Genomic DNA, 20,316 nt, shown 5'->3' with positions numbered 1-20,316 from the left:
CACGGATGACTCGGCGTGGGGCACAACGAACACGGCTCCCTTCCGCCCGTGCGAACAGCGTCACTTCCCAATTGCCCCACAGTAATGGATAAAGGGGGTTGAAAGGTCCTGGGTCAAGAAATAGGAAAAAGCAAAGGATGGGGAGAGGGAAGGGGAGGAAGCATGAACCAAAGCTTAAGATGAAAAATTTGTAGTTATTATAATCGTATAATGATAGAATAATCATGGGGTAATCATTCTTTTTTCTTTTTTTCTCGATGCCGAGTGAAATCCCCGAGACCCAAGAAAAGGGAGGGGGAATAACATTACTCTTACCCAAAAGAGGCTCGCAACGTGTTGAAGTGGATCCTATTTGGCAACCCGAAGAAGAAGTTGATCCTGTCCAGCTGCTTCGAAGGGTCAAAGAAGCGTTGAAGAAGTTTCTCAGTAATTCTATTGGTCGGCAAATCTTCCAGTGATGCAGTCGGTCGGATTTTACTCGTGACCAAAGCGGTTTAGTTCGGAAGCTTTTTCTTGCTTGGGTTCAAGGTTGGACTCCCCTATAACCTGTTTAGGCCTAGTGTGGTCCCCGAGGTATTCTTGCCTGATGATGTCCTATGATGCCTGAGGGATAAGGTGTAAGTATCCTGCTCAATTGACTAGTCCCGTAACGAGCTTACATAAGAAATCAATTAACGCGTGCTACGCGTTGCTACGCGACCCGGGAAAAAAAGCGTGGCCCCTGTCTCTCCATGTGTGTGGATTAATCTCAACTTCTTCTCTCTGTATCCCACCTTCCCGGCCTCCCCCCAATACCCTCCTTTTATTTTCACAGCACTTGTGAGAGAGCTTGAAACTATAGCTGTGGCCTCATAATATTACCATAGGCCCTTCTGCTCTCCAACACAATGTCGACATTGTTCGATGCCGTTCTTCAATCCGAGCTGGGCTCTGGGTCGGGTTCCCGTGAACAGCTCCGGTCCGACCACCTGCCCAGCTCTCGACGATCCGAAAGCAATGGCCCCATGAGTGATATGAACGCATTCCCAGATGATCAAGTGGTTGGTCCTGGTGGCTCGTCAACAGTCAGTCGATTAAGGAATCCCTATGCGCCAGGTCCCCCACCTGTGATCGATGAAGCCGGAGAAAAAGTGCAGCAAGCATTTCAAGAACTCCTCGAAACATTTATGGAAGAGCCATCATCATCTACGCCGCCTTCATCCGGTGAAGTTTTGAGTGACAAGTACTACATTGCCCAAATCAAAGGCATGAAAAAATTCGAGTTGTCTACCCTCTATGTGGACTTCACTCACTTGACGTCCTTGGAAAACCCCATTCTGGCCGACGCCATTGCTAGCCAATACTACCGTTTCCTACCCTTCCTTACCAAGGCTCTCCACAACCTCGTCGCCAAGTACGAGCCCGAATACTTTGTTTCCCATCGCTTGGCCTCAACCGCTTCCACCCACTCGAGTGCCTCTGTAGCATCCGCTTACGCCAATGTCACCGACAACCCAGATTTGGAGCGCCAAATTCGTGAGAAGACTCGCCACCAACAGACGGACAAGTTGTTTGCCCTGGCTTTCTATAACCTCCCATTGGTCTCTCGATTGCGCCAACTACGAACATCGCAAATTGGAAGGTTGCTCTCTGTCTCCGGTACTGTGACGAGAACATCTGAGATTCGGCCAGAATTGTCGCTGGGTACATTCATTTGCGAGGCTTGTAAAACTGTTGTGCCGAACGTGGAGCAGACCTTCAAGTACACAGAGCCTACTGAGTGTCCGAACTCAGTGTGCGGTAACCGCAATGGCTGGCGCTTGGATATTGGCAAGAGTACCTTCGTTGATTGGCAGAAGGTCAAGCTTCAGGAATCATCCCACGAAATTCCGACCGGTAGTATGCCACGTACAATGGATGTTATTCTGAGGGGTGAGATGGTTGACCGTTCCAAGGCCGGTGAACGTTGTATTTTTACCGGTACATTGATTGTCGTTCCTGACGTAAGTCAGCTTGGACTTCCTGGAGTGCGCCCCGAAGCCGTTCGCGATAACAGCTCGTTCCGTGGTAGCGAGGTTGGAGGTGGCGGTGTCTCTGGCCTGAAGGCTCTTGGTGTCCGTGATCTGACTTACCGTCTCGCCTTCCTGGCATGCATGGTCACGCCCGACACAACAACTCCCGGCCAAAAGCCTGAGCAGCAACTCAGCGGTCAATCTAACAACATCCTGGCCTCTCTAAACCAGAATGTTGATCCTGACATGAATGATGACAAGGCCCAAGAAGCCTTCCTTCAAAGCTTGACCCCAGCGGAGGTGCAGGACTTGAAGGCTTTGGTGCACTCGGAATACATCTATTCACGACTTGTTGACTCAATTGCCCCTATGATTTGGGGTCATCGTCAAATCAAGAAGGGCCTTCTGCTTCAGCTGATCAGTGGTGTGAGCAAGAGTACATCAGCCGAGAGTCTCAAGCTACGTGGTGACATTAACATCTGCATCGTTGGTGACCCAGCTACAAGTAAGAGTCAGTTCTTGAAGTACATTTGCTCTCTCCACCCACGTGCCGTCTACACCAGTGGTAAAGCTTCCTCTGCTGCTGGTTTGACTGCTTCAGTTGTCAAGGATGCTGAGACTGGCGAGTTTACCATCGAAGCCGGTGCCCTGATGCTTGCCAACGGAGGTGGTATTTGTGCCATTGACGAGTTCGACAAGATGGACATCAGTGACCAGGTCGCCATTCACGAAGCCATGGAACAGCAGACTATCTCCATCGCCAAGGCCGGTATTCACACCACTCTCAATGCTCGCGCCTCCATTCTCGCCGCCGCGAACCCCATCGGCGGTCGCTATAACCCCAAACAAACTCTCCGTCAGAACCTCAACTTCAGTGCACCTATTATGAGTCGTTTCGACGTGTTCTTCGTCGTTCGTGATGAGCCTAAGGAGCATGTTGACCGCAACTTGGCTGAGCATATCGTCAATGTCCACATGAACCGTGATGAAGCTGTGGAGCCCGAATTAAGTACTGAGCAACTCCAACGATACATTCAATTCGCGCGTACTTTCCGCCCCGTTTTCACCGAGGAGGCCAAGTCTCTTCTCGTTGAGAAGTACAAGGAGCTCCGTGCCAACGATGCCCAAGGTGGAATTGGTCGTTCTTCATACCGTATCACTGTTCGTCAGCTCGAGTCTTTGATCCGTCTGTCAGAGGCTGTCGCCAAAGCCAACTGTGTTGAGGAAGTCATTCCTAAATTCGTCATCGAGGCCTATGACCTTCTGCGTCAAAGTATCGTGACGGTTGAGAAGGATGACGTAGAGATGGACGATGAACTCCCAGCCCATGCTGCTGCTGCTGCTGCTGATGAGGACGAAGAGATGGCCGATCGGGATCGCGAGGGTGACAGTCCAATGCCCGAAGGCGGAGTTGAGCCTGCAGCTCAATCTAAGCCCGAGCGTACAAAGACTAAGATCACATACGATAAGTATGCGAAGATTTTGAACTTGCTCGTTCGCCGTGTGCATGAAGATGAAGTCAGCCAGGGTGAAGGTGTTGAACACGAGGAGCTGATCGTGTGGTACTTGGAACAAATCGAGTCCGAGATGGACACCGAAGAAGACTATGGCCGCGAGCGTGACCTGGTCACCAAGGTCTTGAAGCGTATGGTCAAGGTAAGTTGACTTTACACAAGCTGTCAAATCTGAAAATTAAGGCCAATAACTAATCATTCGAACATAGGAACTCGTTTTGCTGCGCGTTGCACCCAATATGATGTCAGAGAAGGGCACTCAAGAGTCCAACGCCGACGACAAGATTCTTTATGTGATGCATCCCAACTGTGCATTGGAGGAGATGTAAGATGGAAAATAATTCTGTCTCATATTGTCTGATTAAATTCTTCCTTGTATTTCCTGGGATCGGTTCGTCTTTCTGTTTAGCATTTTCAGGCTGGATTACAAAGGAGCTAAGGGGTCATGAGTGATGATATCCGTTTTTCTGTCAATTTTTATGGTACTTTACTGAGCATGAATGTATAATTCACGACTTGATATCGATTGCACAAAATATGTAGTCTTGTCTCTCACGTAGTTCTAATCATTTTGGATGATAGTTAATATTTGTCTCCATTATAATACTCAATCAAGTCCACGTCCCATTCGCTGGTCCAAAATACCCAACCGACGGCATCTTCAGCCATGATACTCCCTCTCCATCTGCAGTATTCAAATAGACATTATTACCCCACCAGTCAGGGAAGGTAGCACCAGGGTATGAGATGCAAAAGAAAATAACAATGCCGCTCAGAGCAAGACCAGTGTCGAGCGCAGCAGCCAAAATGTAATCTAAAGTCCTAAGTCAGCAACGTATAACCAGAAAGGAACAAAGGAGAGATATGTAAGAGAAAATCAGGGAAGACGAACTATACTTAGTCCACCACGCAAACCAACGACGGCGCACAACATGGTTAAAAAGGAAGTTCACCAAAGCCCAACTCGAATAATTGATTCCAGTAGCCGGAGGCACATTATAAGTCCCCACGAAAATCAGCGGCCAATTGATAAGTTTCCAGAAACGTTGTCGTGTCCATTTGTACAAAAAGTACGTAACAAACGGCATAAGCAGTCCAATCCAGAAAAAGTGCAGCAGTGACGAGTATATTTTCCCAGAGGAGTAAAGACGTCGAGGCCCAACAAGTCCCCAGATAACAGAAGAAGAATATACCGTTCGCCCATTAGGACAGGTAAAATTATCAGCCTGGTCCGTCTCACAGATTCCGTCAATATTGCCTAACATCCACAACGTAACACCAGCCTGAGTAAGAGCACCAAGTATAGTCGCGACTCCCTGAGCAACGAAGGTAGTCCGCGGCGGCACCTTAAGATAATGCGCAAGTTTCATGTCCATTGCGAAGTAGACGCCTTGTCCGACGACATCAGTGGACAAGATCTTAAATATCATATTTGCTAGCGGTCTCCCTTCGAAAAGGTATCCGCCCAGAAACTCGGCAAGCACGTTAAGCTGATTTGCGTCCACGTTTGTGATACCCTGCACTATACCGCACGGGATCATGTAAATGGCTGGAAGGATTAGGCCAAGGAAGACACCGTAGACAGGCAGCTTGGTATTGTATACTTCGACCATAGCGATTGACATAGCCATTATTATCACGATAATTGAAGCATACCAGTACCACGGGGTCCGGCGATATGAAGCACGGATCAAGCGAGCGTGAATATCAAGTTGAATTCGGCCTTTCAGGGCAGCCCAGAGATCGCGCGCGTGCCAGATACCAATATGTGATAGGACGGAGGTAATTGAGGCGAAGGAGAGACCGTAGACGAATGCGAATGTCATACCCAGATATGGAGGGGAATACTTCTTATAAGCTTCCACGTCGAGTGTATGGTCTGATGCAATGACACGGGCAGTTTCGTAGACTGCGCCTGTTCTGTCGTAGACATCGGCTGTCATTAGTGGGAGGTATGCTGTGAACCAGACATTTTTGTAGTAGAGGATTGGAACGATGATCCAATAGAAGAATGCAAACCCGGCGAAGACGTTGAGCGCTGCCCACGAAGGTGATAGTAGAGGATTCGTGTTGTACGCTATTTGACTCCAGTCGAATGTAATCGGGCTGAGACCAACACCTGTCTGCATACCGAAAAGCTGGTTGACGATGACGTTCTTGGGTGCTATCCAACAAACCCAGGTGAAGTATGAGAGAGCTGTGAATATAAAGCCCGGGAAGAAGTACCAGAGGAATCCGCCGGCCGTTACGTATAGGAAAAACCGTAGACGAGAGATGCGCCACCCATTTGCCATAGAGTTCGCGCGAGAATGTAGTGTCTGCAGCATGGCGCAATTGGATAAGACTCCTGGCCAGATAATACGCGCTGGCTCGACTAGCCATGGAGCGGCTAGACCAGCAACTCCAAAGCCTAAGAGCTGGGCACATAGAACGATCATCACGTAGAAACCAGGCTTGAGATTGAAATCGTAAAAGGCTTTGCTAGAGGCTTGGATGATGTTTGTGGCGTCGGCAGTAGCGTAGCCGAAGGAGACGTTACTCATTACGACAATCAGAGCATGTTCCTTGATATTGAATTGTCTGTCTGGATTGATCATAAAGCTTCCCAGGGGTCCAAGGGAGACTTTTTTCATCGGGAGAGTCTTCGCAAGAAAGACGCCAAGTGGGTATGCCAGAAGCTCCGCGACGAGAGCAACGATATGAACGGAGGGGTATCGCAACGAGAAAAATTGATTGATTCCAGACCCAAGCATTGTGAATATCACACCTAGCAACCACATTCGGACAGTGCTAACTGGCATACTCGGGTCATCGGTTTCGGGAACAACAGCTCTAACTTTTGCGATTGTCAATTCATATCCTAGCATGTTTTCCCAGACAACTTGAAATCATGATGCACTTACCCTCAGGAAAAGGTGATCGATGTGATTCATAATTATACTCAACATTTTCATTTTCTTCGCCCTCGGACTTCAGCTCAGTGTTATCCAAACACCCTTCACCCACCTCTTCATCCGCATTATCGGGCAGAGGCTTGACCGTTTCGGTATCTAATTCTTTGGATTCCATTTCTTTGGGTTCCATAGCGAATGTAAGTCGCCTGGGTATCCTTGTTACGCTTGGAAATTTTTATTTAAGTCATTGACTAAATCGTATGGCATGTGAATCCTTTTATTATCATTAAGCTTATCGCACCTGTCGCAAAATTGACTTTGAGGGAATGCGGGGAAAGATAAGGCTTTGGACAAGACTCCAGGGCTCTGTCCATCCCAGAATTAGAAGTGGAGAAATACACGAGCTTAGCTCGAAATAGCAGGTCTAACCCGGCTTCTGTATACCAGTAAACTGGTCTCGGATTTTCCGAACTGACTAGGATGGTGTGATTCTCTCCGTGGTGGTACAAGAGGCACCCGTCGTAACATCGGATTTTTCTTGATAATTTTAAAGATTCGCTGTGATTATGACAAGCATATGCATGTGCATGATAATGACACGGGATAAGTTATAGATCGTTATCTTGTAAATGCTGATAGACTCACCGAATTTTGCCGACGATGGAAAGATAAGAACTAGTTCCTTCCCCTCAGCACACGGCTCCGGTAGTGTCGCAATCAGACTACACGTTCGAACTAGCAAGCCCTTTATAGTATAGACAATTTCTTGGCCAAAATCCTTGCCGGCCCCTTGGCCGCTTCCTAGTCAGGTGGCGTATTCAACTAGAACATTCCGCCACTAGCCCAGTTTTAGTTCAAGCAGTCACACAATAAAATATCGAAATTAGCGCACAGAGCTGCCGCTTTGTGCCTCTAAGCTGTCCCGAGGTTTCTTGCGGATATTTGGGTTGTGGTGATTATTAGAGCGACGGATCACATCATATACAGAGACATACATACCTATGTTATTTTACTTGTTAGATCATTCAATATTGCCACTTTGATACTCAATGGTATAACATTTTCTAATTCAAGTTAATTATTGACTGCAGTGTCTGACCGGACCGTGACACCGTGACTGTCGCAAAATTAGAATGAATATACAGTAAAAGTTTCATTGGTTCGAGGCTATATAACAGAGGCCATAGTCGATCGTATTGTAATTGTAGTAGGATAGAAAGAAAATTGTACATATGTTCTAATAGCAAATAAATAAGAATAAATCACCACTGTGGCGCCCATGCTTTAACAAATTTCTTGACCAAGCCACTATCAATCAAGTCAACACCACCATTGAGTGAGGGGCTACACAACTCCGTCTTCTCCATAGCGAATGACAGCCCGGAACGACCAGGGGCATCGTTATCATACTTCTCCGCAAAAAAGTCAAGCAACTTTATTGTTGGGTTTTTCTGAGGGTCCTGCTCAGATTCTCGTAGTCGCTGGACCCACGCTCTCTTGGGAAGAATCTCAAATTTCAATCCAGAATTTTGCAAAGCAGGCAGAAGGTCTTCTGTCCATCGAAAATTTCTAGAATTCTGAACATGGTAGACTACATCAGGGTCATGAGCAAAGCACTTGGCCTTGGTATTTGGAATGACACCACTGAGCTCTAAGACGGCATTCGCTACCACGTCGACTGGAAGCCATGACGGTGTCTCATCAAGAGCTGGCAGTGCTCCCAGCGTCTTGGCGGTTTGTAGCATGAGGGGAATCGCTTCCGTTGGGTTCCAACGCCCAGCGACAGTGTCTCCGACAATCTGGCCCACTCTCAAAACTTTTGCAACCATTCCAGTATTCCGAGCAGCTGCGTGAATGATATTCTCCGCTACAAGCTTGGATTGAGCATATCCCATATTCTGAGCATGGGCGAGCTCCGGTATAGGACCTTCGGCGACATAAGCCGGAAGAGGAGTGCCGGCCGCGGCAGATATGGAAGAACAGAAGTAAAACTCGGCGGGAGTAGAGCTCTTGCTGGAAAGACACAGATTTATAAGGTTCTGAACACCTTTAATATGCTGTTTCTCATAGCTGCACACGCCAAGAGTAAAGTTTACAGCCCAGGCTGCGTGGATCACATGTGTCAACGAGCCACGAAGTTCGTCAATTGCAGTCGATGGAAGACCTAGATCTTCACTACCAAGGTTCGAAGGGAATGCAGCTATCTTGTAGGCGTTGACAATAGGTAAAGACCTCGAGGATAAACTCGACAGAACTCGATCCAGAGCACTGCGCTCGCAAGCTGCGCGCACAAGGCAGACGACCTTCTTTATCGAGGATAGCTCCAACAGTCGAGACAAGATGTATACACCCAATGAACCAGTAGTGCCCGTCAAAATCTAGATGAAAAGTAGTTAGATTTATGGCTTAATGTTTTGACGAGCCTGAGATAATTACCACAACTTGGTTACTAGCTGGGCGATTGACGAACGTCGAGTATTTGCAGATCATTTGGGACATCGCTTCCAACTCATTCTCTGGTTTGCTTGCTTCTCCCGTGCGCAGTCCATGTAAATGTGCGACTAGCTTTGTAATAGTCCCGCAATCAAAAACAACATTATGCGCAAGAGCGGCAGCCCCTATGTCAATTTGTGAATGGAGAATTCCACGAGCCTTGATTGCCTGCAAACTATCAATACCGGCTTCAAAAAGATCGGTGTCGACTGATATGTCTGAAAAGCCCAAATCGTTCTGAAATACACCTAACCGGCCCCACAATTTTTCTTTCACAAAAATAATGAACCCTCGCTTACGAGGGTCCGCCACCCATATGGAACAGATCACCCATATGGAACATTTTTGCTAAATCGTACTACAACTACTATTTACCACACCACCATATAGTTAATTAATTAACTAAAAATAATAAACAAATCAATCAGCCATTTTAATATTAGAATACAAAATCAAGTTAATTTCCCCGGCGTTTTTTGGCTCTTCCATGCTTCCTAATTTCAACCAATATCTTCTTCCACTTCCGCTTCGTCTTTTCTTGATCGGCTTTTTCAGTCAATTTATATTCTTTTAGCTTCATTTCTTTGATCTGGCTTGAATTGATAATACCAGTGATTTGCGTATAACGGCGAGAAGCATCATATCTAGCGTGACGTGCTCCCATAATAGCTTGTGTAGAATCGAATTCCCGTTGCAGTTGGACAGCCAACATTGCCTGAGTCTCAGCACCCTTTACAAGCTTTGCTAGCCCTTCTTTAAAACGTTGAGTAGTAGGATCATATTGATTAATACGATCGCTAATTCTTCGAACTCTCTCAGCGGTTTTTGGGGTGCTAAACTCAGTATTTTGTGAGTTAACTGATGGTGTATCTTCCCGGGATATATTATCATAATATGGATCGTACGAATCCAATTCATCGGTAATAAGCTTAGAATTAATTGGCCAAAGGCCAGTTAATCTAAACCCAAGCTTGATTGTATGTGGCCGGAAGGTTTTGCGTCTGATTTCACTGATTGAATGTAGGAATTCATCCTTTGAAAATTTACGGCATCCAGTCATTGTAGCCGCCTCAACTGCCTCACTATGCCAGTGTTTATATACACTAAACACTCCAACATCGAGAGGTTGTAGTATATGGCTAGTATGTGAGAGTAAGAAGAATAGAATGATATCATTCTTCTCACAAAATTCAACAAATTGACGCGTTAAATGTGATCCAAAACGATCGCATAAAACTAGCCTCTTTTTCCCAATGGTACGAGAAATTGTCCATTTATGAAACAGCTGAATCCATTGATATGCTAATGTATCATTGATATAGCCAGTATCAGTTATAGCAAGATGCTCGTCGTCTTCAATTTTATCAAACCAACGTAGTAATGCTTGTTTAGCGCTTAGAATAATCAGCGGTGGGCATGTAAAGCCATCAGCCGAAACAGCCTCTAAAACAGTGACAGACTCGCGATTGGTAACTGAGCCATTAAATAGCTTCTTTTTTGGATGTCTTGTGATAATAAATTGATCGCGACCGACGCCAATTTGGAAGCCAGTTTCGTCAAAATTGTAGATATCTTGTTGACAGATGCCATATTTAGCCACTATACGTTGATAGTCTTGAAACCATCTCTCTATAACGGATTTATCCAGTGCAGTAGCTCTTTCAACATCAAGAGCTCGCCGACGTCGTATATAGTACTCAGGATACCGTTTAAGAAAACGCTTTAGCCAATGGTCGCCAATTTGTGGGGGATCTGTGGTGGTGTCGGTATGATCTTCTTCCAGAATTGAATCGGCAGCAATAGCAATTTGACGGCGATTTATTGATGCTCCGACCGCATCAAAATAATCAATATATTCACATAAAGCCTTCTCCTGTGCAATACTAAGCTTCCGGCCATTAGGTTGTCGTTGGAAAAGCGATTTTCCACCTTGCCAGCGCCGACGAAGACGGCCTTCAGGAACCGCGAATTCTCGCGCAGTCTTCCTAATATTAGGCTTAGATTGCTCAGAGAGAGACTCTATTGCCAGCTGAATCTGGTTCTCTATATCTTTATTGGTTTTAGGCATTGTTGGTGGTGTGGTAGATGATAATAGTGGTTGTGGTAAGATTTAGAAAAAATGTTCCATATGGGTGATCTGTTCCATATGGGTGGCGGACCCTCGTAAGCGAGGGTTCATTATTTTTGTGAAAGAAAAATTGTGGGGCCGGTTAGTACGAAACTTGTCAGCTCTGGCAGCTCTAAAGCCCGGCGCTCTCCCTTAATAACATCGCCATTTTCCAGACGTTGGTATGTAGCCTCAATCAGATCGTTGAATTCCATATAGCACTTGTTGCGAATCATGGTCCCCTTATCAGTCATCGGGTAAGAGCAAGATTGATCCAGAATAATGACCATGTCGCGCGAGATCTGACTGAAAGATTCAGAATTTTGGTTGGCAGCCTGGATATCGGGCCAAATTCGATCCAAAATATCATCATCAGAAAGTCCCTCGCAGTCTGTACTAGGTACCACAAGCAATCCAGGGAGCGGTTTCGAAACGCCAAATACGAGGTTATCTTGCACAAATACGCTCTGGCGAATACGATGTTCAATCGGCACGGGAAGGACCTTCTCTCCATTGACCAGAGTAACTCGATCATCAATACGGCCCAGGTATTTCCAAGCATCGGGAATGGAGGGATGCTTGAGAAAAGTGTCGCGGGTGTGAAAAGAGTTTGGAGGAGCGTCAGAGTTGGAGGCGACTTTAGATTTCAGCCCATCAAGAACAATACATTCGTAGGAACCATCTTCAAGGAGCTTCCATTGGAGGAAAGGCTTCACGTTTTCAAATGGTCTGACATAGTTCCAGGCTTTATCCTCCCGAGGCCTAGCTGAAGTCGCCAGTTGTCCTAGCTCAGTAGCTCCATAATGGCTGATCAGCCGGACGCCCGAATTCACTAGTAGATCACCAAGAGCATCAGGACAGCTACTGCCTCCGAAAAGGACCTGTTCGCATTTTGCTAACTCAGCAATGCCACCATCTGTCTCACTAAGGAGTTTCAAGACGTACGGCACGCCGTGAAAGCTCTCTGGGGCTGTGACCATCATTGTCTCCAACACATTTTTCCCAGTCAGCGGGAGATTAGCGTTGTAGATGGAGATGCCCTTTCGTTTGAATAATGAACGGAAAAAGGTAGAAAGACCATGGTTATGAAAGAGTGGCAGTGTGACTAGAGCTCGGTAGCCCTTACTAGTGCTATAATTGGAGATGCAAGCGCCATGAGTCTGAAAAATGGGCTTAGGAAGGCCAGTGGAGCCGGATGAATGGATGATGAAAGCGCATTTCTGGCTAGTCTGTGGCGTGCTATGTGTTTCAAGGGATGATCCAGAGGATTCGTTTGAGTATCGTGCAAATTCTGGGATAGCAAATGTTGCGGCGGGGGTATGCTCCACCAACCCATCAACCGTCTTCTTACTAGATGGGGCGTATGCAATATCCGAGCATTTGGTAAGGGCGAGAAGATTGGCATATGCAGTGGTATTAAGACGTGTTGAAAGTAACAGAACTGAATACCCCATTCGGGATAATGCAAAGAGAGACACGATGTAATCGAGATTCGATGGGCCAAGGATGGAGACTACGCGGTTCTCAGTTGGGTGCGAAAACTATAATGGGAGTTAGTGATCTTCATATTTCCGATAGGCGAGTATTATATTTACCTCTTCAAGTCCGGCTCGTTTGTACTCCTTGACAGCACCATTTGCGAATCTGTCCAGATCACTTGGAGTATAATACACATAATCGGTGACTCCATGTGGACTTTCGGGGTACCCTACAAGAGGCTCATGAGGCGTGTCTCGTACTAGGCTTTTCAAAACATCGTCAATTATATATGGTGTTCGTAGCTCTTCCACGGGTGGGCTTGGAGGAAGATTGTGAATGATTTCAGCTCCTTTGCTGCCTTCGTTCAGGAGCGCCGGCTTAACGGTACGTGTGAGTAACATGACGTATTATTAAACTCCACAGTTTTCATGATGGGGTGCAAGGCGGCAAGTCTGGTTGAGACTTCAAGATGTTTAAGTAAGGAACTAGTTGAGGTCTCCCGGTGTCTCAATCCCAATAGGTTGGCGGAGTTTCCCCCGAGTGTCCATAGTTCAAACCTCAAACGCGATGGGATGAGGAGAAGCCAATCGGATAAGGCAAAATTGACCCGCATCAGCTTTTCCGGGCCCACATGCGTCTTCACACCCGGGTCACCCATATATCCGTACCCCAGAATATCGTTTGTCCCGTGACTGTGAGGGAATATTACCATATGTTTGGGAATCGGATACGTGAAAGGAAAAGGACATGGCCGAAAACCAGGCTAGAAAGTCTAGCCGGAAAAGAGACATCCCAATAACAAGACAACCGTCCAGAACACGCCCGAGAGGGGATCTATGTTACGAAATGAGGAGTTTCGGGGCGAATGGTGAGGTTTCGGCATACCCAAGACAAGTGAGCCGAGATAGGAAAATCCCGCTGGACCTTGAAGTTCTATAATATACTCCGTCTCCGAACAAAGGGATGCAAGCACCTTGTCTTTACACTCTGTGACGGCCCTAAGACACACTAAGATATCAGCATGGCTACGAAGCATTTCATTAATGACGGGACGACCCTTGTCCAAGATGCTTTGCATGGATTGGCTCTATCAAGCCCATTGTTGCCTTATGATGAAGAAGTCAAAGGTAGGTTCGAGAGAAAGACGAATGGGAGTTCTCCTTACCCATTCATCTCAATACATAGCAACCATACTGATTATTGAAAGCTATCATCAATCCACTCCACGATGGAGTAAATCTGACACAATAATCTCCGGTGGTGGAGCTGGTCATGAGCCCTCCTTTGTAGGTCTTGTTGGCGACGGCCTGCTAAGTGCCGCTGTTTCCGGATCAATTCTCGCATCTCCGAGTGTGCACTAGATACAAAGTACGATTTCTCGCGTGGGTGCCTCCGCTGGCATCCTGCTAGTAATCATGACCTATACAGGTGATGTGTTGCACGTCCATCTAGCTGCTGAAAAGGCCCGGCTTGCTGGCTTTGACACTGCCGTACTGGTCGTCGGTGATGATGTGGCAGTCGGCCGACGCAAGAGTGGCAAGGTTGGAAGACGGGGTCTTGCAGGTACAGTACTTGTTGGGAAGGTCCTTGGAGCTCTTGCCAAGCAAGGGAAGATGAATCTTAAGGAGCTGTACCAAGCTGGCGAAGATGTGGTCAACAACCTGGCCACTATTGGTGCTGCTTTGGATGATTGCTCACATCGCGAGGAAGTCAATAGCTGGCTTGTCAGAGAATGTGGATCAGGTTGAAGTCGGCATGGGTATCCATAATGAGCCAGGATGCCATGTGATCAAGCCACAGCCAGCCACTTGGGAACTAGTAAACCAGATGCTCGACAAACTCTTGGATGCCAGCGACTCAGACCGGGCCTACGTATCAATCTCCAATGATGAGGACATATGCCTGATGGTGAAGAATCTGGGAGGAGCATCGAACATCGAGTTTTCAGCCATCACAAAAATCGTGGTTCAACAACTTGGTAAGCAAGTCTCATGTCCTATATACTTTCCATAATATCTGACATAACCAGAGCTTCGAGACTACAAGCCTGTGGGGATTTTCTCTGGCAGCTTCATGACTAGTCTGGATGGAAAGGCGTTCAGCATCACGCTTTTAAAGGCTAGCTCTCAGATACTCAAAGCCTTAGATGCTCCCGCCTCAGCTCCAGGTTGGAAAGTCATGCTGAGGCTTCCAGAAGATCATTTTCAAACACAGAATCGATTGCAGGTGAATCTTGATACCAGCAAAGCAGAAATGTCAACCAGGTTAACATCTCAACTGAAAGGTACAGGAGTCCCAAAAGCCACGATCGTTATCAACAATCTGACAATTCAAATTTGATAGTGAATGAGAAAGACTTGACAGCATCCCTTAAGCGTGCTTGTGACGGTCTAATTACAGCCAAAACGGAAATCGATCGACTCGACTCGGCAATGGGAGATAGTGATTGTGGCTCTACCCTTGCAAGAACCGCTCGTGCAATTCTCCAAGAAATAGTCAACAATGATCAGTATACCAGCAAAAGGGCGATGTTGTGGGGTATCTAGAGACCCTGGGGATCGTCGTAGAGAACAATATGGACGGTACCTCGGGCACGCTTTTCGCAATCTTCTTGAATGCGCCCGCTGCTTCTCTTCTGTAACAGGTTGCCAGAAGAGCATATTGTCGAGCGTGCAGAATGGATTGAAGCTTCTGTCAATGCCCTTAATGCTGTGCGCCAAGCCACACCAGCCCGTGTAGGTGACCGCACTATGATGGACGCTTTGGAACCGTTCATATCATCTCTGCAAAACGGTAGATCGGTAGCTCTAGCCATCGATGCGGCCCGTAAGGGGCGTGTCAACACAAAGGGGATGTCTGCATCTCTTGGACGCGCTGTCTATGTACCCGAGGCAGAGTGGTTCAAGGTTCCCGATCCTGGGGCAATGGGTCTGGTGTGCCTTTTGGAAGGCTTGCTGGGTCTTTGACATTGGGGTCGTTTTATGGCTTTGCTAGCAAGATTTGTGTTCTTAGCAGCACCACATCGTTGAAATTAAATTTGTCGATGTGGATATGTAGATAAAAATTCAAAAACTGGAGCTCGAACAAGTCGATTTCATGGCATCCTCCGGAATTGGACAGAAAATACCGTGTAAGATAATGGTCGTTCGAATTGTGCCCGCGTAACCCGCAAGACCAGTAAACTTGCTTGTACGTGTAGATTCTCATCTTGAAGCCCGTTCAATGGATATCTGGAGACTTGATGCGTCTCTTAGCCATTGAGTTCCCAGCCGTGAGAAAAAACAACATCCAATTCGCCCATCCCCGCGACAGCTAAGGAATCGAGTTGTCCCCAGTCTGCAAATTCAGGACCATTCAAAGAAAAATTATTATCGACTGCGCCATCTATCCACTGTGGAGGATTGGAGTGGAGCGAAGGATGTATCATCAAATTGGCACCTTGCAAGTCCTCAGGTTGCTCGACACCGTGATTCTCGACGACGAGTTTATTGATATCTAACTGTCGATTCATCGATTCAAATCCGTCCGGCTGATCTGTTTGACGATTGGCTAACACCCCAGAAACACCCTGTGGTGCATTATCGTATGAAATCGTGTTATTGCTGATGTTATTTTGCAGTGGATGTTGCTCATTCCGATTCATAGCTGCCCGAGCCTCTTGGCGAAGCTCTTCCAGAACAACCACGTATCTTTGTACAGAAGACGATCGGGAGCCATAATTAGTCAAATCCCTTTGAGCTTGCTCTCCTATCTGTAAGTATTTGGAGGCTTCCTCCGGGTTATCTTTCTGTGCAGCCAGCTGAATAACACGCACATATAAGATCATGATAGCGGAGAACCCGTAATAATGAGTAAACTATAAGCATAATTAGCCTCTAGATTTGACACGTGAATTCTGCTCGGTTCTTACCCAGAACGTGCTATACATTCTGCGTTTTTCACAAAGATCACGAATGACTCCGGCGATTTCCGTAGCAGCTGTGAGACACATATTAATATATTGATTGATGGACTCGCCTTGAGAGTCATCTTGTAATTTATCTGGGTCCGCCAGAGAACCAAGATGCTTTATCATGAAAGGTCGGTAGAGCAGAATCTGCGCATGATAGAAAGCTAAGTTGAGCACTGTATACTGCCGTTGGTATATCAATATCAAAAGGTCCACATTCGAAGAGTCAAGGAATCTAGAGATCTCTTGACGCCAGTTGGTCAGATTCGCTCCATGACGAGCGGCGGCCAATGCTTCAGTCTGAGAAGTTGACCTTTGAGCCCCGTACATATCATGTAATATATGGCCAATGATAACTGAGAGCTTGGCATGGTATAAGGGAGCGAGCATTGTACTCTGTCGAGTCGATGCAGGGGGGAGAATTTGATGTTGAAGAATGCGTGGGTCATCAATAACAGCCGGATAATCCTGGTCTATGTCATGATCATGAAATATTCGTGGGCGACCTAAGGCCGCACTAAGGTAGTTATCCAAACTGTATGCGCACCAAAATACGCGCTTTCGACACTCAAACTCAACAAGATCAACGCTCGTTCCGAATTCCCGCTTGCGGTTGCGATGCAGACCAATTGCCATAGCGAGCCGAGCTGTTGTCCCGAATAAACTCCAACAATGATTGATGCGAGATTGCGACAGGAGATAGAAACATTGTGCTAGGCGTGCTTGAACACTAGTCAAACGAACAGGGCCGGTCTCTGCAGAGAGTTGCTTTTCAGAGGCCGCAAAATAAGCCGCACTATAACGTCTATAAGCTCTTCTGGAAGACTCACAAGGATTTGGGGGGTCATCAGAAACAATTAATTTAGAACTAAGTGACTGACCTTTTCGTAGACGCGTCATTCGATGCTCCGTATAATTCTGATTGTGATTGCTTAGCTTGAGCGAATACCATTAAGACCACGGCCCTTTTTCCTTGCATGCCGGAAATGATAGCCTCTGATCCCAGCACAGCCCTGTAGAATTCATCGACCCAACCCTCGACTTGCTGTTGGTGAAGAAAGCGATGCGTAGGAAACGCAAAATCGAAGTACCGCGCCACGAGCGCGTCAGCTTCATCTTTTGGAGGTAGTAGCATGAACGCCGATTCAGCTTCAGGTAACGGGCAGTCTCCAAATGTGAATATCGGCGTGTTCATGGGAAGCGCCAAGTATTTATGTAATTTTCTTTGTGCTCGAATCAGAAACGAGACTCCAGAGGAAGGACCGACGTAATGTCCCTCGGAATCTGTTTGATGAGGCTCAAGAGAGGCACGAGAAGGAGGATTATCACCAGTTTGGCTTGACTCAAGCATCTCAGAGCTCTGCACAAGCCGTGGCCGAGGTGAAGAAGCCAGTCCAGCTGCTTCTACCGCGGAATTCAATTGTTCGTGCTGCTCATTGTTCCCATTCACTGGCTGCTCTGTGAACCGAACCAGAGGCACCTTACCTCGATTGTAATCGGCAGTATATTCACACTTCTTGCCAGTGCGGTTGCAACCGTAACAGGGCAACGTCCCGGTGCAGCGTAACTTTTTCCTAGGTAAAATGTGAGCAGAGCTTTCTCTCTTTCCCTGCAATACCAGAAATGCAGCGCATCTTTAGCCCACATCACTAGGAAATGCATGGCTCACTTCTTGCAGCTGTCGCAGGCGCGGGTCACCCGTACTCGGTGCTTCTCCCGTCGGCGTTTACTCGGTGGTTCCTCTTGCGTCTCCATAGCTCATGAACTCTTGCCTTGGCTTCGGAAACACTACAGAAATAGTGCAATTGTAACTGACGATAATCTCGGAGAAGGAGGCCACTGTGCGTTGACCCACAGCTCGTCAATGCCGGGTAATATTTGTTTAGGTGGGGGAGGCAAATATTGCAAGTCAAGGCGACAGGTCTCAGTGCGAGTTGCTTCTTTCACTGGGATTTCTCGGATATTACCCGCCTCGGATATGCACCCGCTCGCTTGCGGCCCTACCCCGGATTATGTGTAGCTACAGGAGCCAGTCAAGTCTCTTGTCTATGTTTTATATGGACCTATATGAAATACGATATTTAATATCAAGATAGAAAATATAATTTCAATGCCGTGGGCTACTTATTAATTGTAATTTATTTTTCTTCGGAAAATTATCCGTGCGCGCGGACTGAGAATAACACGTCACACGCTACCAGAACGTAGAATTCCTTCTGTTACCACTCTCTCCACTCACCACCAGGACCTTGGAAGCAAGGACTTCGCCAAGCTTTGGCACCCACGGCGGCTGCTCGGATTTTTTCTTCGTCCATCTCTACTCCAAGGCCGGGGCCCCGCATTAGATCTATCATTCCATCGTGTACTGTCCAGGCCTCGGGGTTTTTGATGTAAGTTCCAATATCCGCCGAGCCTTCATTATAGTGAATACCCAAGCTCATTTCTTGAATGGCAAAGTTAGCCGATACCGCATCGACCTGAATATTCGCAGCTAGTGCGATGGGGCCCAGAGGGCAGTGCGGTGCCAAAGCCACGTCGTAAGCTTCGGCCATGACTGCAATACGGCGCAGTTCCGATATGCCCCCAACATGACTGATGTCAGGCTGAAGAATGCTGACAGATGCCGACTCCAAGAATGGCTTGACGTCCCAGCGAGAGTGCAAACGTTCGCCGAGGGCAATGGGCACAGCGACCAATTTCGATAAAGCGGCAACAGACTCTGGGTGCTCGGAGAGTAATGGTTCCTCGATGAACAGCGGCTCATGTGGAGCTAGTTTGTGTGCAAGCTGGATGGCCATCGCCTTGTGCACTCGTCCATGGAAATCTACACCAGCATCAAGGCCCAAAGCCTTAACAGTCTTCAGTCGTTCCACCGAGGCGTTTAGTGACGAGGGTGAGTCCAACCAGCCAAGATCTTCGGTCGCGTTCATTTTCACGGCCTTGAAGCCCTGTGATATGCGACCGCGACTAGACAGAATAATTGCATCAGAGCCGAAGAATTTTTGAGTAGATTGGCTAAGGGCTTGAAGCAAAACTCACGCCTGTGCCTCCACGTCTCCTGGTCGATCCCCGCCTATCCAAGCATAAACCTTCAACTGATCGCGGAGCTTGCCACCCAATAGTTCGTATATAGGTACCCCAAACCGTGAAGCTGAAAATAAAATGAGAAAGGATATTGTTAGCTCAGTATTACTCCACTATGACCTCTATTTTCCCTTACTACTCACCTTTCAAGTCCCATAAAGCAATATCGATGCCAGCCAAGGCACTCATCAAGATTGGCCCACCTCGATAGAACCCCATGCGATATCCATTTTGCCAGATATGTTCTATGTCACTAGTATTCGGTGTGAGCAGGTCTCTAGGAAACCGTGACGAAATTATCGTACTTAGCATCCAAGCCGACGAATCGTTCGATAAAAGCATCGAGACAGCCTTCAACTGCTTCGGTATGCCCCTCTAACGAAGCTTCACCCCACCCAAAATTACCCTCGAAATCTGTGACCTTGACAAACAGCCACCGGGGAGGTACACGAAAGTATTCGATATGTTTAATCGGTGCCATTGTCTTGTTGTTCTGACTACCATCGATAGAATGTATAAGCTTTGAAAACTTCCAATTTGAAGATGGCTCCGCGAGTAAACTATCTTACCTGATTATTGCCTCTCAGAAAGGAAGCTTTGCACGCTCGATTTAATCATCAATACCGTCTTAAAGTACCAATGAAGAACTCATAAGACTTGCCACATGAAGAGAACTAAGTAGTTCATGTACTGTATAGCTAAGTATCGGACCGGCCGGGAGTCGGTTCCACGATATCATTATCCGGGAAATCTTATGGCGGATAAATGTCCGGATCACATCCAAACCAATGCCGGAGAAAGAGCC

The 20,316-nt window shown here is 47.0% G+C and overlaps 7 protein-coding genes across 7 annotated transcripts; 2 read left to right on the top strand and 5 right to left on the bottom strand.

Moving 5' to 3' along the window:
• Window positions 1-887: 887 nt before the first annotated feature.
• On the top strand, window positions 888-3,834 carry N7478_004623 (MCM DNA helicase complex subunit MCM6; the record flags this gene model as incomplete). Its single annotated transcript, XM_056920837.1, has 2 exons — window positions 888-3,647; window positions 3,715-3,834. The coding sequence occupies 2 exons, from the start codon at window positions 888-890 to the stop codon at window positions 3,832-3,834; spliced, it is 2,880 nt and encodes a 959-aa protein (XP_056778874.1).
• Window positions 3,835-4,116: 282 nt separating this feature from the next.
• On the bottom strand, window positions 4,117-6,589 carry optD (uncharacterized protein; the record flags this gene model as incomplete). The annotated part of the gene is made up of 3 exons (XM_056920836.1): window positions 4,117-4,327; window positions 4,403-6,341; window positions 6,409-6,589. The coding sequence occupies 3 exons, from the start codon at window positions 6,587-6,589 to the stop codon at window positions 4,117-4,119; spliced, it is 2,331 nt and encodes a 776-aa protein (XP_056778873.1).
• Window positions 6,590-7,661: 1,072 nt separating this feature from the next.
• N7478_004621 (uncharacterized protein) lies at window positions 7,662-9,235 on the bottom strand (the record flags this gene model as incomplete). The annotated part of the gene is made up of 3 exons (XM_056920835.1): window positions 7,662-8,777; window positions 8,836-9,067; window positions 9,192-9,235. The coding sequence occupies 3 exons, from the start codon at window positions 9,233-9,235 to the stop codon at window positions 7,662-7,664; spliced, it is 1,392 nt and encodes a 463-aa protein (XP_056778872.1).
• Window positions 9,236-9,349: 114 nt separating this feature from the next.
• On the bottom strand, window positions 9,350-10,960 carry N7478_004620 (transposase; the record flags this gene model as incomplete). The annotated part of the gene is made up of 1 exon (XM_056920834.1): window positions 9,350-10,960. The coding sequence occupies one exon, from the start codon at window positions 10,958-10,960 to the stop codon at window positions 9,350-9,352; it is 1,611 nt and encodes a 536-aa protein (XP_056778871.1).
• A 110-nt stretch (window positions 10,961-11,070) lies between these two features.
• Window positions 11,071-12,879, bottom strand: N7478_004619 (uncharacterized protein; the record flags this gene model as incomplete). The annotated part of the gene is made up of 2 exons (XM_056920833.1): window positions 11,071-12,540; window positions 12,595-12,879. 2 exons carry the CDS (start codon window positions 12,877-12,879, stop codon window positions 11,071-11,073), a joined length of 1,755 nt encoding a protein of 584 aa, XP_056778870.1.
• A 620-nt stretch (window positions 12,880-13,499) lies between these two features.
• N7478_004618 (uncharacterized protein) lies at window positions 13,500-15,444 on the top strand (the record flags this gene model as incomplete). Its single annotated transcript, XM_056920832.1, has 6 exons — window positions 13,500-13,605; window positions 13,907-14,152; window positions 14,208-14,456; window positions 14,508-14,762; window positions 14,822-14,987; window positions 15,123-15,444. The coding sequence occupies 6 exons, from the start codon at window positions 13,500-13,502 to the stop codon at window positions 15,442-15,444; spliced, it is 1,344 nt and encodes a 447-aa protein (XP_056778869.1).
• Window positions 15,445-15,728: 284 nt separating this feature from the next.
• Window positions 15,729-19,992, bottom strand: N7478_004617 (uncharacterized protein; the record flags this gene model as incomplete). Its single annotated transcript, XM_056920831.1, has 9 exons — window positions 15,729-16,334; window positions 16,389-17,223; window positions 17,309-18,001; window positions 18,132-18,215; window positions 18,283-18,427; window positions 18,667-19,394; window positions 19,467-19,578; window positions 19,655-19,764; window positions 19,817-19,992. 9 exons carry the CDS (start codon window positions 19,990-19,992, stop codon window positions 15,729-15,731), a joined length of 3,489 nt encoding a protein of 1,162 aa, XP_056778868.1.
• Window positions 19,993-20,316: the final 324 nt, after the last annotated feature.

This window comes from Penicillium angulare (genome assembly GCF_028827245.1).
Source record: "Penicillium angulare strain IBT 27051 chromosome Unknown utg000004l_segment0_segment0, whole genome shotgun sequence".
Taxonomy (NCBI): Eukaryota; Fungi; Ascomycota; class Eurotiomycetes; order Eurotiales; family Aspergillaceae; genus Penicillium; species Penicillium angulare.
This window is presented reverse-complemented; position numbering and strand designations above follow the sequence as displayed.